We start from the raw sequence: 17,500 nt of genomic DNA on the forward strand, positions 1-17,500 counted from the left end.
CACACATGTTCACACACATGTTCTCACACACACACGCACGCACGCACACACACACACACACACACAAATGTTCACACACATGTTCTCACACACACACACACACACACAAATGTTCACACACATGTTCTCACACACACACACACACACACACACACACACAATGTTCACACGCACGCACACACGTTCACACACACACACACACACACACACACTGTGTAAATGAGATCATGTATAAATTCAATAGTTGAAGTATAAACACGTTTTAATCTGTGACTTCATCATGAACCTGAAGCAGCAGCTCACAGGTCAATCTCACAGGGATCATCTGACGTTTTATTTATTTAGCCTCTTCATCATTTATCTTTTTCCTGGGATCATAGAACTAAAGGGCCAAAAATGTGTGGACGGCTCCACATATCAAACATATGATTCTAATGAGTGATCAGAGCTGTTATTTAATATTTATCCTCCTCTCAGAGTTAATGACAGATCCTTCTTCAAACAGCTGCTAAAGATTTAACATCTGAACGTAGAGATGACTTTGTGTCATTTGAGATCTTCAAGTCTTTGAACATCACATCGTCACGTTGACGTCAGATTCCTCTGGATGTTTGTCAAAGTGTTTCTACGTGATCGTGATGCAGTTGGGATCCAGGGGGACAGCATCATGGTCCAGCTCCTGTCACCCCCTCAGGAAAATGAGATGCTAATTAATCAGATAGTTTCTTCAGCTGTAGACGTCAGCTTGTAGAGACACCAGTCCACTTCAGACAGACAGAACAGATACTGAACAGACCAGATACAGAACAGACCAGAACAGATACTGAACAGACCAGATACAGAACAGACCTGATACTGAACAGATCTGATACAGAACAGACCAGGTACTGAACAGACCAGATACTGAACAGACCAGATACAGAACAGACCTGATACTGAAAAGACCTGATACAGAACAGACCAGATACAGTACAGACCTGATACAGAACAGACCAGATACTGAACAGACCAGACACTGAACAGACCTGATACTGAACAGACCAGATACTGAACAGACCAGACACTGAACAGACCAGACACTGAACAGACCTGATACTGAAAAGACCTGATACTGAAAAGACCAGATACAGTACAGACCTGATACTGAACAGACCAGATACTGAACAGACCAGACACTGAACAGACCTGATACTGAACAGACCAGATACTGAACAGACCTGGTACTGAACAGATCTGATACAGAACAGATCTGATACAGAACAGACCTGATACAGAACAGACCAGATACAGTACAGACCTGATACAGTACAGACATGATACAGAACAGACCAGATACTGAACAGACCTGATGAATTTGACACAGGTGAACATTTGAAGTTGGACCCGTGGGCAGGAAGTGTGTTTTTGTACAGGTGAAGAGTTGTTTATAAAAGTTGAACCGCTCGTCATGGAGCTCGTGTCCTCACAGTTTCCTGCACATCCTCACCGACTTCATGTACAGTCGCAGAGCAGAGATGATAATTATTCATAATGATTGTGTCGCTGTGGATGATCGTCAGGACGCCGCCACGGTAATGAGCTGGAGGAATATGCATGGCACGCTCGCTCTCGGTCCACAGTGGAATGATGACATATGGCAGGCCAAGATGTCGGCCATCACACGCTATTAACCGTTTAGTGGCCGAGTCCTCGAAGGTGACGGATCCGTCTTGATCCTGACCTCATTAACAGAAACCCTCGGAGACACGGAGGCAAATTAGAGCCAACAAAACGACTCGATTACTGAAGACAAGACGTAGACCTTCATACGTGTTCACTGACGTGTTCACTGATCAACATGTGAAACCATGTTCCTCCTTTTAATATCACATCACATTTAAAAACACAATACACCATTACGTGGAAAGTCTGTAGTTGTGTTTTATATAAACTCAGTGTGTAGTTGTGTTTTTATATAAACTCAGTGTGTAGTTGTGTTTTTATATAAACTCAGTGTGTAGTTGTGTTTTTATATAAACTCAGTGTGTAGTTGTGTTTTTATATAAACTGTGTAGTTGTGTTTTATATAAACTCAGTGTGTAGTTGTGTTTTTATATAAACTGTGTAGTTGTGTTTTATATAAACTCAGTGTGTAGTTGTGTTTTTATGTAAACTCAGTGTGTAGTTGTGTTTTTATGTAAACTCAGTGTGTAGTTTTGTTTTTATATAAACTCAGTGTGTAGTTGTGTTTTTATATAAACTGTGTAGTTGTGTTTTATATAAACTCAGTGCGTAGTTGTGTTTTATATAAACTCAGTGTGTAGTTGTGTTTTTATGTAAACTCAGTGTGTAGTTGTGTTTTTATGTAAACTCAGTGTGTAGTTTTGTTTTTATATAAACTCAGTGTGTAGTTGTGTTTTTATATAAACTCAGTGTGTAGTTGTGTTTTTATATAAACTGTGTAGTTGTGTTTTATATAAACCCAGTGTGTAGTTGTGTTTTTATATAAACTGTGTAGTTGTGTTTTATATAAACTCAGTGTGTAGTTGTGTTTTTATATAAACTGTGTAGTTGTGTTTTATATAAACTCAGTGTGTAGTTGTGTTTTTATGTAAACTCAGTGTGTAGTTGTGTTTTTATGTAAACTCAGTGTGTAGTTTTGTTTTTATATAAACTCAGTGTAGTTGTGTTTTCATATGAACTCAGTGTTTAGTTGTTTTTATATAAACTCGGTGTAGTTGTGTTTTTATATAAACTCAGTGTGTAGTTGTGTTTTTATATAAACTCGGTGTAGTTGTGTTTTTATATGAACTCGGTGTAGTTGTGTTTTTATGTAAACTCAGTGTGTAGTTGTGTTTAATATTAACTCGGTGTAGTTGTGTTTTTATATAAACTTGTGTGTAGTTGTGTTTTTATATAAACTCGTGTGTAGTTGTTTTTATATGAACTCGTGTGTAGTTGTGTTTTTATATAAACTTGTGTGTAGTTGTGTTTTTATATAAACTCATGTGTAGTTGTGTTTTCATATAAACTCGGTGTAGTTGTGTTTTTATGTAAACTCAGTGTAGTTGTGTTTAATATTAACTCGGTGTAGTTGTGTTTAATATTGACTCGGTGTAGTTGTGTTTTTATATAAACTTGTGTGTAGTTGTGTTTTTATATAAACTTGTGTGTAGTTGTGTTTTTATATAAACTCGTGTGTAGTTGTGTTTTTATATGAACTGTGTAGTTGTGTTTTCATATAAACTCGTGTGTAGTTGTGTTTTTATATAAACTCGTGTGTAGTTGTGTTTTCATATAAACTCGTAGTTGTGTTTTATATGAACTCAGGGTAGTTGTTTTTTTATATAAACTCATGTGTAGTTGTGTTTTTATATGAACTGTGTAGTTGTGTTTTATATAAACTCAGTGCGTAGTTGTGTTTTATATAAACTCAGTGTGTAGTTGTGTTTTATATAAACTCAGTGTGTAGTTGTGTTTTTATGTAAACTCAGTGTGTAGTTTTGTTTTTATATAAACTCAGTGTAGTTGTGTTTTCATATGAACTCAGTGTTTAGTTGTTTTTATATAAACTCGGTGTAGTTGTGTTTTTATATAATCTCAGTGTGTAGTTGTTTTTATATAAACTCGGTGTAGTTGTGTTTTGATATGAACTCGGTGTAGTTGTGTTTTGATATGAACTCGGTGTAGTTGTGTTTTTATGTAAACTCAGTGTGTAGTTGTGTTTAATATTAATTCGATGTAGTTGTGTTTTTATATAAACTCGTGTGTAGTTGTGTTTTCATATAAACTCGTAGTTGTTTTTATATGAACTCAGTGCGTAGTTGTGTTTTATATAAACTCAGTGTGTAGTTGTTTTATATAAACTCAGTGTGTAGTTGTGTTTTTATGTAAACTCAATGTGTAGTTTAGTTTTTATATAAACTCAGTGTAGTTGTGTTTTCATATGAACTCAGTGTTTAGTTGTTTTTATATAAACTCGGTGTAGTTGTGTTTTTATATAATCTCAGTGTGTAGTTGTTTTTATATAAACTCGGTGTAGTTGTGTTTTGATATGAACTCGGTGTAGTTGTGTTTTGATATGAACTCGGTGTAGTTGTGTTTTTATGTAAACTCAGTGTGTAGTTGTGTTTAATATTAATTCGATGTAGTTGTGTTTTTATATAAACTCGTGTGTAGTTGTGTTTTCATATAAACTCGTAGTTGTTTTTATATGAACTCAGTGTAGTTGTGTTTTTTTTATATAAAATCGTGTGTAGTTGTGTTTTTATATAAACTCGTGTGTAGTTGTGTTTTCATATAAACTCGTTGTAGTTGTGTTTTTATATGAACTCAGTGTGTAGTTGTGTTGTTATGTAAACTCAGTGTGTAGTTGTGTTTAATATTAATTCGGTGTAGTTGTGTTTTTATATAAACTCGTGTGTAGTTGTGTTTTCATATAAACTCGTAGTTGTTTTTATATGAACTCAGGGTAGTTGTTTTTTTATATAAACTCATGTGTAGTTGTGTTTTTATATGAACTGTGTAGTTGTGTTTTATATAAACTCAGTGCGTAGTTGTGTTTTATATAAACTCAGTGTGTAGTTGTTTTATATAAACTCAGTGTGTAGTTGTGTTTTTATGTAAACTCAATGTGTAGTTTTGTTTTTATATAAACTCAGTGTAGTTGTGTTTTCATATGAACTCAGTGTTTAGTTGTTTTTATATAAACTCGGTGTAGTTGTGTTTTTATATAATCTCAGTGTGTAGTTGTTTTTATATAAACTCGGTGTAGTTGTGTTTTGATATGAACTCGGTGTAGTTGTGTTTTGATATGAACTCGGTGTAGTTGTGTTTTTATGTAAACTCAGTGTGTAGTTGTGTTTAATATTAATTCGGTGTAGTTGTGTTTTTATATAAACTCGTGTGTAGTTGTGTTTTCATATAAACTCGTAGTTGTTTTTATATGAACTCAGTGTAGTTGTGTTTTTTTTATATAAAATCGTGTGTAGTTGTGTTTTTATATGAACTCGTGTGTAGTTGTGTTTTCATATAAACTCGTTGTAGTTGTGTTTTTATATGAACTCAGTGTGTAGTTGTGTTGTTATGTAAACTCAGTGTGTAGTTGTTTAATATTAACTTGGTGTAGTCATGTTTTTATATTAATTCGTGTGTAGTTGTGTTTTTATATAAACTCGTGTGCTATTGTGTTTTCATATAAACTCGTTGTAGTTGTGTTTTCATGTTTTATATAAACTCAAATCAAAGGTTTAATGACATTTGAGTATTTTCACAATGAGGTAAATTTACTTGAGTGAACGATGTGAGTCTTCTCTTTGGTGTGATGATGTGTGCGTGTCTGAGTATGTGTGTGTGTGTCTGAGTATGTGTGTGTGTGTGTGTGTCTGAGGGTATGTGTGTGTCTGTGTGGGTAGCTGCGAGCCACAGATCAGATCTGGAGCGGCGGCGGCCGCAGCTCGCCTGGCGCTGTGACAACACCTTTTGGATGCAATTATGTGCTGAGGGGCCCCGCGAGGGCCCGTCCACCTCAGAGCTCCGTCAAGAGCCCACTGACAGCTTGGAGCGCCGCCCGGCACCACAGTCCTTCCATCCTGTTCCAGGACTGGATCCACAGCCGCCCCCCCTCACTGACTGTAATCAGTGACTGCTGCTCCGACACCTTCCTGCGGAGGCCTCTTCGAGGAAGGGAGGGACCACATTGTTCTAAACGGAGATAAATGCAGGGTTCGGCTCCACCTTCAGAACCGACAGCGGACCACAGCCGTCCTCCAGGACTCTGGAGCACGGTCTCCGCTGCCAGATCCTCTCTGGTTTCTCTCCCGAGTTAAACCTCGACCCACAACACTTTTAGACGTCCGAGGAAGCTGCGCTGCTCCGTCGGTGGTGAGGCGGTGCAGGGGGGTGGAGAGGAGCGGACCTGGATCTCAGAATACCTCGAGCTGGATTCACAACCACCACAGCAGCTGCACAGAATCACATCCTGAGTCAGAGCAACGTTCATCAGGTTCAGAGAACATGCCTGATCGTACATGCATTAGGTTATTGTAGTTGAAGACTCGACATGATCAGAGACTCGCTACAGATTAAATCAATAAGACTAAAATCAAATACACACAATTCAAAAAACTCTGAGGAAACTGAAGAGAAACTGAACACATCAGGTTCAAATCAGACACAAACACTTTCATTAGCTCTTTACTGTCCAGTTAACAGGCGACGCCGAGTCTTTTCTTCCCTCAGCGTCTCTTGCGGAGATAAGACCGACTGCAATTATGGGAAAAATCAGTTTCTGTATTTTATTATTCCCTAAATCAGATGTCTCAGGACTTGGCAGCGGCACTGGGAGCATTGGGAAAGTGACGGATTTAAAACAGGATTTTGTGGTTGAGCGTTTCACTAAATCTCTGCAGAGGAGAAGGAGGAGGGGGAGTCAGTGGGGGAGGGGGCGCAGCTTCATGACCTCCCTATTAGAGAAAACTGACACTTTCCAAAAAAATAGAAAAAAAGAAAACGCCTGACAGCGTCGAGGCTCCTGCAGCTTCAGCGTCTCATTGGTTTGTTGTTGGAGCCTCAGACGTGTCTGTTTAAACCTGATGAACACATTTAACACATATATATATATATATAATATCATCATATGTCTGACGACAGCAGAGTGTTCCTGCTCGTTGCCTGGATGTGAGGAGGAGGTGAAGTGTTTGTCTGATCCTGGACTCGATCCCTCCTCGGAGCCTCAAAACTGATTCCTGTGACGGAGCCAAACCTCTCGGAGCAGCGACTTCATATAATAAGCGTTTGTGGCGAACGGCGGATGGACGGCTGCCTGCCACCTCGCTCCAGAAGAACCAGATGAAAGAGACGAGGCGAGCCACGCTCTCAACCAGAGGGCCCGTTAAAAACATGGCAGCGTATTGAGAGCATGTGACTGTGTCACACGAGGACGAGAGTTGGCGAACTCGCCGGCGAGCGGCAGCTAGAACACGTCAGTGGTAAAAGAAGCTAATGCGGAGCTGGCAGCTCGCAGGGATAAGCACGGCACCTCTAATGCTCCAGAGTCCCCGGGGAGGGCGTCCTCCTCTGAAGCTGGAGGAAGACGGAGGCCGGCCTTCATTTAAAGAAATGGGTCTTTCAACTGCTGCATTTTTAAATGAATCCCCAGATAGGGTCGCTGACAGTCGACGGCGCTTTGATGCCGTTGGTTATGAGGTTTCCTTTCATTTCTGCTGCTCCCTCCTACAAAACCGGGTGAATTACATTCCTACATCAGACGTTTATTGAAGACGTTTAAACACAGGCCGTGTTTCCTCATCCAGGGAAGTGTTCAGAGTCCTGGATGAAAGGCCGGGGGCAGGTGGGACAAAGTGTGTGTGTGTGTGTGTGGGGGGGGGGGGGGGGGGGGGGGGGGCAACGTTAGCTCAGCTAACAGCACATCAGACGACAAGGATGAAGATAATATTACATTAACAAACCCTGCCACATGAAACCTTGTTGTAGCAAAGCTAAGCTAATACGTCTCAATTAGGCCACAGACCTACAGGAAACAAAACTTACTGTATTCTGGTTCCGGGGTGTCTACAATAATTCATAGACAAAATCACATATCATCTTCCATAACATCTTGGCTAGCTTTAGCATGACAGGACTAGGATGCCACAGAGCTAACTTACCACCAGTCTAAACCACAAACAACCCAACAGCTACATCATGTAGCCGCGAGACAAAGTTGACAACAACATTAGCAGAGCTGAGCTACTGTTGAGTCACAGTTTGACCAACATTATATCATTTAGCTAATATAATATTGGCAAGGCTAAGATACATGAAACAAAGCTAACAATGATGGTAAACTGCTAAAGGTTTTAAACAAGGTATTTGTTCAAATGGTGAAATGTTTAATAATCCAGAATTATCTCTTGAATAATCTATAATAGCAGGAAAAAAAATTATAATCTGGTGAAATGAAATGTCTTCCAGGGACTTCATCTTTTAAACTCACAGTTAATGTTTAAACTGAGGCAGCAACAAGCTGTCAGCTCACATGGCACAAGCTAACATCATTATAGCAGCAAGCTACCAGGGCTAACGTAACACAGGGCTAACGTAGCATGGGGCTAATCAGCTAACAAAACCAGGACATTAGCTCAGACAGTGTTAGCAGAGTTTAGCTGCTGCTCCAATATTAGATAGAATGATATTAGCGAGGCTAACGTTAATGTTAGCATTAGCCAACAGACCAGGGAACAGAACACCTATGATGCTCAAGGTCGTTCAAAACGGCGGCTGACGGAAACTTGAAACCTGAAATGCTAACGAAGCTGCTGTCAACGGTGCAGGCGTGTTGGGAGCAGAACAATGTCTGTCATACAGTTTCCCTCAGTGTGACCTGTTTATGAAAGAGCACACACACACACACACACACACACACACACACACTCTGACGCTCAGTGCTCGAGGTGTTGCTGCTGCTACTATCAGAGCCGTCACACTGAAACCAGCTTCACTCCTGAAGCGTGAAATTAATGTCGCTGTTCTTTGTTGATAATCAGAGTTTTTCAGAAAAGCCTCAAACCAAACTGAGCTTTTCTTTGACTTTTATACGATTCTCTTTTCTCTCCCTCGCTCTGCAACTCTGCTGTCGGATGAATTATTATTATTATTCCCGATTTGCTTCAGAACACCGTAAAACAACATTTCACCCTGAAATTCTCATTGACGCCAGCCTCTTATTGGACAGTGATGTCTGAACTGTCCAACCACATGAAACTGTTTATCGCTTGTTAACGATTTGAACAGTTCTATAAAATGGAACTCAATGAAACTGGTTAAATGAAAAACAATTATGATTTGATGCCCGTCTCTTTTTAATTTTTTATATAATTTCAACACGCTCACAGATTTAAAGATACAGCCGTCGTCTAGCTGCAGACCTTCATAGAGAATCTGGGGCTGGATTCAGATCGTCCTTCCTCTCTACTGTTTCTTGACCTCAGTGCTTAAGGTCATGAGGTCAAAGGAGTCAAGGAGGAGTCAAGGAGGAGTCATAGGACTGAGGAGAAGAGAATCCGACTGTGACGTCATGGTGAAACTACACATTTCTGAAGATGAACTACAAAAAACCACCGTGTGACATCACATGTTATGATTCATATGTAACAGTTACTTACATGATGACGTCTCTTCTGGGTCATATTCATACTCTTCTTCTTCTTCTTCAGATTGAATCGTTTTACGTTCGTTCATGGCGCGTCAAGTTATATATCGTTGCCGCAAAGAATTGTGGGTCTATTTCTCCTTTCCTCTCACTCCAGTGTATCTTATGCTTAAGGAGATAGGAAAGGAATCGTTGAAGCTCCTTTCCTCAACATTTAGAGTCTGAACATTATCACAGTGCTGAGGTAACACAGTGTTCAGTGAATTTGAGGATTCGACCGCAGTCCAGATATTTTCACGTTTCTGTCAGTGTCACAGTGACAGTTCTGTTCATCACTGGATGTTTTAACGACTGAATGTGAATGAATTTGTGAACAGAGCTCAACTTGTAGCTCAGATAAACTCAGCCACTCCTGTGTCTTGTAAACGTTGACATCTGTTTTAACTAAACTCATCATAATTAGACTCAACCACCACAGAGAGCCGTCTGGGGCGGGGGGCTGCTCTGCTCGTTGAGGCTGAGCTCAGTGAGCAGGTCGCAGCTCGAGGCCTCACGCTCCTGATTCATCTCCTGCAGCATCTGAGAAACATCTCACACGAACTCGTCGTCTTCATCACTGTGACCTCGGGCCAGAGAATAAAAAGGCTCTAATTACCGCAGAGCGACGCGAGGAGACAGGCGGCGGAAGATCTGACTCCACCACCCGGAGACGGAGCTCGTCGGTCCGTCGTCACGACACCGTCCTGCGTCCAGCCTGAAGGTGTCACACACATCAACACAGTTAACACACACATCACCAGGCTTTATGAGCTGCGTGTTGTTGCTCTGGAGGTTCATGATGTCATCAGGTCGTGACCTGAGTCACAGTCACGTTGCCACACTGATTATTTATGGTAATCATAATTCTATTAATTTATTCAAGTTTTTACAGATCAAAGACATAATAAAGATTACTTTTTTTTTCATCTGTGATTTTTGTCCACTGGGAATTCATTATTATTCAATCCATCACATAATTACAATTAGATATGATTCTTATTTCAACCTCATTCAATAATTTTTGTATTAATAATCTGACAAAGAGCTCATAAACTTCTTGGTTAAAGCATAAGCTTTTATTATCGGAACTCATTTAATTCTAAACTTTTTCTTCATATTCAAACTAATTTTAAATTACAATTGTTTTATCACTATTTGACAATGACGTAAAAAAAACTTTCTTGTTATTTTGACTTTTATCATAATTCTGATAGAAAACTGGTTTATCTTTGTCTGCCTCCTTCCCCCTCCCCCACAAACCACACATAAAAGAGAGAAAGAGTTCTGCAGCAGCCGGAGTGGAGACGTTTACAGGTCCAGACTCGATGTCTCCAGCTCGTCACCGTGGATGTTTCTGTGGGACGTGACGACGGCCTCCGAACCATCTGACACTCGAGCATCCGAGCCCCTGGTCCGCGGTGCGTTCAGGGACCCGTGTCTGTCAGCAGAGTCTTAAACCGATCCTTCAGTCTGGTCCAGGAGAAGGAGGAGGTGTCGACCTGCGGAGCAGAGGAGGGAGATGTAAAGGAGCAGTTCAACATGTCGCAGATTCTTCTGATGGAAGCAGAGCGAGGTCCAGGTCCAGGTCAAAGTCCAGGTCCAGATCCAGGTCCAGATCCTAGACTCGACCTGGGCAGAACTCAAGCTTCCTTTGAACATTTAGTTGCAAACACTCAGGAAAAGAACCTGACAGTTTTAATGAAACAGTTTAGGTTGATGTTTCACTCCCTTCAGAAGTCACAGCGTTCAGTTTCCTTCTTTTCACTAAGAAATAAACTGACACATTTTAAAAGAAACATTTTCTGCTTTTTCAATTTTTCTCTTTCCTTTATTGTCTTAAAGGGTGTTTGTGTATAAACGCTCTGCAAAGTTAAAAAGACCAAAGTCCGAAAATAAGAGAGAGACAACTCTGCACTTCTTTAAAACTCCCCGTCAGTCGTCCGGGCGATACTTCTGTAAGATGATGACAACACCATATTACAGACATGCATAAGGAATGTCTAGAGGGAGGGAGATAACTTCCTTCACGCACAGGAAGCAGCTGACCAATCACAACAGCGTGATTACACACATTAACATGAGCAGAATGTGTTTCCTTTAATAAAACACTGGTGAGTTGGTCTGAACTTCCTCTGGTGAGCGACACCCTCCAGGTGAAGTGCACTATGGGAGAAGGAGAAGTCGTCGTTCTCAGACAGAGGGTTACCTTGACCACGTGTCTGCGGGCGACGTCGGGCCTCCGGCAGAGTTCCTGCAGTCGCTTATACAGCTGCTCCGGTGTTGAGTAGAGGTACTGTGCTGCAGAAGAAGAAGAAGAAGAAGAAGAGGAGTCATTGTCAGTGGTGTCGGTCGATGAGGAGACGAGGAGACAAGGAGACAAGAATCACCTGGGAAGATCTCAGGATACACCAGAGCCTTCGGACACAGAGGGAAACATCCACAGTGAACCGCCTCCAACCTGAGGACAGGAAACAGACCCTGAGCAAAGATGGATGACATGACGGCTCACGACATCATCCTGATCGCTAAGATCGCTAACATATAACATATGGTGGTGATCATCATTCATACTCAGACATTCTATGTGTTTATGATTCAATTCTTTAGTGTTTACTGGCACAGTATAAAGTTCTTATAGATCGAGCCTCCTACATTTATGTCACAGATTGATAGATTTAACTTTGAAATGTAGAAAATGTTCCTCCGGGAGAACCGGCACTTATTATTTTCCATTTCGATCACTAGGTATATTAATTAAATGTTGGTGTGGATCGTGACAAAGGGGCGGGGTAAGGAATGTCTGATCTCTTTCTGTAACATTGTGAGACAGAAGGTTTTTAACATGTTCACTGATTTCACAGAGAATAATTCATGGATCTGGTGGATTGACATGCGGATTCAGTGACGTTCATCTTCTACAATGTACAGAACCAATTTGTGAAGGTTTGAGAGTCAAACTTGCGATTTCTCAGGATTTAACCGTTAAAGTTCAGATTCTGAAGAATGTTTGTTTCAGCAGCTCAGATGAAAACCAGAATCTGAGTCTCAGACATGAATCAGGTGAAGATCAGAGCCCTTTGATTGGCCACAGCTTCAGAGCTCAGCGTCTGTTTGGTTGTTGTTCCGCCTGCAGCTCAGATCCACCTGACGCTCACATCAGAGGGTCGAGGTCTGAGCTGCAGCAGAGTCGCTCACGAGTAAACACAGTCCACACCTACAAGACTCTGCAGGGTCCTGAGACCTGGTCCTGGACCGCCCTGAGACCTGGTACAGGACTCTGCAGGGTCCTGAGACCTGGTCCTGAGACCTCGTACAGGAGTCTGCAGGGTCCTGAGACCGCCCTGAGACCCAGGACTCTGCAGAGTCCTGAGACCGCCCTGAGACCCGGTACAGGACTCTGCAGGGTCCTGAGACCTGGTCCTGAGACCTCGTACAGGAGTCTGCAGGGTCCTGAGACCGCCCTGAGACCCAGGACTCTGCAGAGTCCTGAGACCGCCCTGAGACCCGGTACAGGACTCTGCAGGGTCCTGAGACCTGGTCCTGAGACCTCGTACAGGAGTCTGCAGGGTCCTGAGACCGCCCTGAGACCCAGGACTCTGCAGAGTCCTGAGACCGCCCTGAGACCCGGTACAGGACTCTGCAGGGTCCTGAGACCTGGTCCTGAGACCTCGTACAGGAGTCTGCAGGGTCCTGAGACCGCCCTGAGACCCAGGACTCTGCAGAGTCCTGAGACCGCCCTGAGACCCGGTACAGGACTCTGCAGGGTCCTGAGACCTGGTCCTGAGACCTCGTACAGGAGTCTGCAGGGTCCTGAGACCGCCCTGAGACCCAGGACTCTGCAGGGTCCTGAGACCTGGTCCTGAGACCTCGTACAGCACTCTGCAGAGTCCTGAGACTGCCCTGAGACCCAGGACTCTGCAGAGTCCTGAGACCGCCCTGAGACCCAGGAATCTGCAGAGTCCTGAGACCGCCCTGAGACCCGGTACAGGACTCTGCAGGGTCCTGAGACCGCCCTGAGACCCGGAACAGGACTCTGCAGGGTCCTGAGACCGCCCTGAGACCCGGTACAGGACTCTGCAAAGGGCTGTCCACACAAAAACACTCACATGGCGACACCAAAGAACTCGTGCTTGGCGGTGGAGACGACCACGTCAGCGTCACATAGCACTCTGTAGTAATCCTCCTTCCTGTCCTGGAAACCCCACGACAGGATGTGAGGGTCCAGCAGACAACGAGCCTTGGAGAAGATCTCTGGGGGGGAGGAGGAAGGGGAGGAGGAGAGGGGGAGACTGAGACTTCTTTTAAAAAGCAGATATTGATGAAAGTGGACGTTTACGACGGAGCAGCGACCAGGTGAAGAAGATCAATACTGTGCCCCGGCAGTAAAAGCAGAGTGGATGAAGATCTTAATGTGATTGGCTCCTTCAGTGGATACCAGTCTGATTTACGCTCCGTGTGTTTGTGCCGCAGTAAAACTTTACGTCTCATTTCACTAAAACACGCCGCGTCATTATCGCATCATCAGCTGATTCACGCCGTGTTTTATCAATTAGACGGCATCGCGAGGCTGAGGCGCCTCCGACCTCTGACATCCACCTCGTCTCGTAACACAGACGAGTTTTAAAGGTGACAGAAAAGTCAGAGCCAACTCAGAGAGTACGCCGCCGCCTGATTGGTCCCTTCACATTCGCGGTCAAACACCTGGGATCATACCGACGGCAGGACAGATGTTTCCTGTCACATGACTCTGACGTTACAAATGATGGAATGAAAATAAATTTGATTGGTATTTATTCTTCACAAAGAACTGGAAGAAAATAGGAATTAAAAAGATTGAGATCATAAATCACATGGTAACCGTCCCTCACTGTGTGTGTGTGTGTGTGTGTGTGTGTGTGTGTGTGGTGTACCTGGCACGTCAGTGAACGTCTCTCCGAGCACCGACAGGTGGAAGTTCAGGTGTTTGTCCTTCAGTCTGAGCAGCGTCGAGAAGAACAGCTCCGGATTTTTATCATGTTCCCTTCAAACACACAGTGATCGTCAGGGATCTCACTCACTCACGCACGCACGCACGCACGCACAAAATCATTGATCCAGGACTGATCGGAATGATCAGGTTTGATCTGTCACTGTTTATTGATCGTTTCACAATCAAATATCCGTCTCATGTTTATAGTCCAGCATCAGACTGTTTGACCCCGACTCTGAGCTCCTTCATCCTCCTCCTCCTCCTCCTCCTCCACGTGGTCGTCATGAAGAATCAGAGCGACGCGGTGCGGAGCAGTGAACTCATCAATATTCATGAAGCAGAGAAACTGAGACGACGATTAAATATTCTGCTTCATGTTCGAGCCCACGAGGTTCGTTTGAGAACTCAAACACTACGTGTGTGAACAGAGGCGTAGTGTACGCACGCACGCACACACACACCAGGAAACATGAATTTAGTATTAAAATGAATCTTAAAAATGTTAAAATTAAATTCGAATCCCACAAAGAAACATCGGAACCTGGAGACGATGTCCTGTCAGTCTGTTGCTAGGAGACGGTTTCAGACATGTGACATCGTTCATTCTTACTGTCGATGACGAGCATTAGCTGATCAATAATCTAAATGATTGATCTTGACAGTGGATCAAGTTTGATTCTTTTGTGTGTGAAAGTTTTAACTGAACAAGAAAATGTTTTTTCAGATTTTTCAGACAAACTTAATTTATATTTTAGATTTAGACGACGGTCCGTGACGTGTGAAGTAAAATAATCTGCTGGATTACAGTTTCTTGTCTCTTCCTGATGTTTCTTCACCACCTGCTGTTCGTTCATTGATTTGAATCAGGAGTAAATCTCCCTCAGGTTTGACCTCTGACCCCCCTCCTCCTCCAGTGCTGCAGCATCTTTACCTGGAACAGCTGTTCCCCCCAAACCCCCCCCCCCCCCACACACACACACAGCAGCAATAAGACAGAGCTGTAATCTGAGGATCCAGGCCACACACAGATTAAACATAAAAACAGATGAGATGGAGCGAAGCTTCAATCTGACAGATTAACAGAAATCCTATGTCCGACCAGAATAAAAGCGGCAGCAGATATAATCCGTGTGTTTTGCTCAGTTCAGAGCAGATTACAAGCTGCTGCTTTTGTTACTGATACAAGAGAAGGTGAAAAACACTTTGTGTCCAATAATCTGATTTAAAATCAAAACTCTCGCTCGCTCGTCTTTTCTCTGGACTTTCATATTCATACGCCGTGTTTTCATCACATGACCAAGTGACGACTTGTTTTTCATGAACACATTTAAAAATTTGTAAATTTTTATTTGTGACACTTTCGTTCATAATATTTTGGTCATAAACTCTGATTGTGTAAAATATAAGTTTCATGAGAATCTTTAATTTACATTTTGAATTATTATCCTCCAACGTCATTTTAATATTTGATTGTAATTTTAAATATTTTAGCTAAATTTTAATTTACAGATTTGATTTTGGGAGGATTTTTTCCTTACAAACAAAATTTCTTTAAACATGATTTTTTTTTAAATGTAAATTCCAACAATATGACTATTTTCACAATAATGTGTTTTTCTTGATTTTCGTCATAGCAACAGATTTTTTCAAGAGTTGTAACGATTTTATTTTACTTATTCTAAAACCATTTTGTTTATATTTATTAGTCTTATATTGTGACTCGTTTCAGTCTTCTTCAGTGACATGGTGTCAGACACAGAAACATCCTACTGGACTTGAACTCACCACCGGTGAGGCCAGACGATGTGCAGAGGTTTGACCTGGTCTCCAGAGTCCAGATGTGGAACTGGTCCAGATGTGGATGGACGTGGATCCTCAGACCTGTCGGTCACAAAGATGATTTCACTGAGAGATGTCATACACACTCACTATGATTTAATAAATAAGAGCAGTAAATGATAACAGATAAGAGTGTTTATTACTGTGCAGTGTGAGGTTCAGGTTCCACCTCGTGTTTGTTCAGCAGCCTGAAAAACATCAAGAACAAACGTGTTTGTAACTCGACTTTGCACATCAGTCACCCACATAACCACCACATGACAAACAGCATCTTCCAACGCTCCTGAAGGTTCCTGAACGCCTCATGAATGTTCCTGATGACTTCATAGATATCATATATTCTAAACCTGTGAAGAAGACCTGTGAAGACATGCAGATAAGAAGAAGAGAGAGGACGAGTGGACGAACAGATTACATAACGTGGTCGGACGTGGCTCACTTCTCTCAGCGAGGTTCGGTTTGTGCCTCCGAGGCCTCTGGGAAAACGTGATTCAATAATCCATTTTAGAAATTAGATGTTTGACTGGAGGCAATAAAAACATGACTGTGTCCACAGACGGGTTTATTGCTAAATCAACAGTAATCTGTGTGATGACCTCACCTCTGAGTCTGATGAAAGATGAAAAGATGAAGGTCAAAAATCATTCACTTCATTTACTTTATTGGCAATAATCATAATCACAAGAGTCTGAGACGAGCGGCGGGCGGAGCTTTAATCAGGCCCCACGGACACACACACACACACACACACACACACACACACACACACACACACACACACACACACACACACACACACACACACACACACACACACACACACACACACACACACACACACACACACACACACACACACACACGTCAAGTTTTATTTAGTGTTGCTGTTAGTCGACCACAAAGAAGTTGACCAATCAGAGGCCACTAAAACCAGTACTCATCCTTAAAGAAAAAAATCAAAGTGCTCGACTGGAAAGACGAGGCACAGTCGGATCCAAACGAGGAACGTTTTCTACGTTTTCCACAGATCGAGTGACATGGAGAAGAAAAAACGAACATCAGACAACGAACGTCAGAGGCTCAGACTGATACATGACCTGTTCTCATCACATTGACATATTCACGTTGCTTCATTCGTAGGACGTCTTGAGACATTTTGAACCAGAGACGCTGCAGCAAAGAATCATTTTACTGTTTTAATGTTTTCAGGAATCTTCTGAACTGGTAGAAAACTCGTTCAGAGAAGTTGAAGCGAGCTGAGCTGTGAAACCTCCAGAGACTCGGCTGAGACCAAGTCAGCCTCAGGCCCCCGGGGCTCCGAGCTGGATCCTGACGCTGACCTGGTCTCAGCCGTGTCTCTGGACGTTTCACAGCTCAGAGGTTCCTGTCACTTTACAACCATCGCATCAGCAGGAAGCTGTAGGTCAGAGCCCGGGAGGGGGCGGGTCCCTCCAGTGGACCGGACACGGCTCTGCAGGTCATTACGGCACATTAATATCCACATCAGATCCTGAGGAGACCAT

The 17,500-nt window shown here is 42.6% G+C and overlaps 1 protein-coding gene across 1 annotated transcript in view; it reads right to left on the bottom strand.

Annotated features, from left to right (window-relative positions):
• Positions 1 to 9,191: 9,191 nt before the first annotated feature.
• Positions 9,192 to 17,500, bottom strand: part of gtdc1 (glycosyltransferase-like domain containing 1) — a 14,497-nt gene continuing 6,188 nt past the window's right edge. Inside the window, exons 5-11 of the mRNA XM_035604360.2 lie at positions 16,121 to 16,165; positions 15,924 to 16,019; positions 14,080 to 14,189; positions 13,276 to 13,420; positions 11,557 to 11,627; positions 11,376 to 11,467; positions 9,192 to 10,668 (exon numbers count right to left, since the gene is read on the bottom strand). Of these exons, the coding sequence (XP_035460253.1) occupies positions 10,594 to 10,668; positions 11,376 to 11,467; positions 11,557 to 11,627; positions 13,276 to 13,420; positions 14,080 to 14,189; positions 15,924 to 16,019; positions 16,121 to 16,165 (634 nt within the window). The 3' untranslated portion in view covers positions 9,192 to 10,593. The remainder of the gene's footprint in view (positions 10,669 to 11,375; positions 11,468 to 11,556; positions 11,628 to 13,275; positions 13,421 to 14,079; positions 14,190 to 15,923; positions 16,020 to 16,120; positions 16,166 to 17,500) is intronic.

Source organism: Scophthalmus maximus, chromosome 14, assembly GCF_022379125.1.
Source record: "Scophthalmus maximus strain ysfricsl-2021 chromosome 14, ASM2237912v1, whole genome shotgun sequence".
NCBI classification, from domain to species: Eukaryota; Metazoa; Chordata; class Actinopteri; order Pleuronectiformes; family Scophthalmidae; genus Scophthalmus; species Scophthalmus maximus.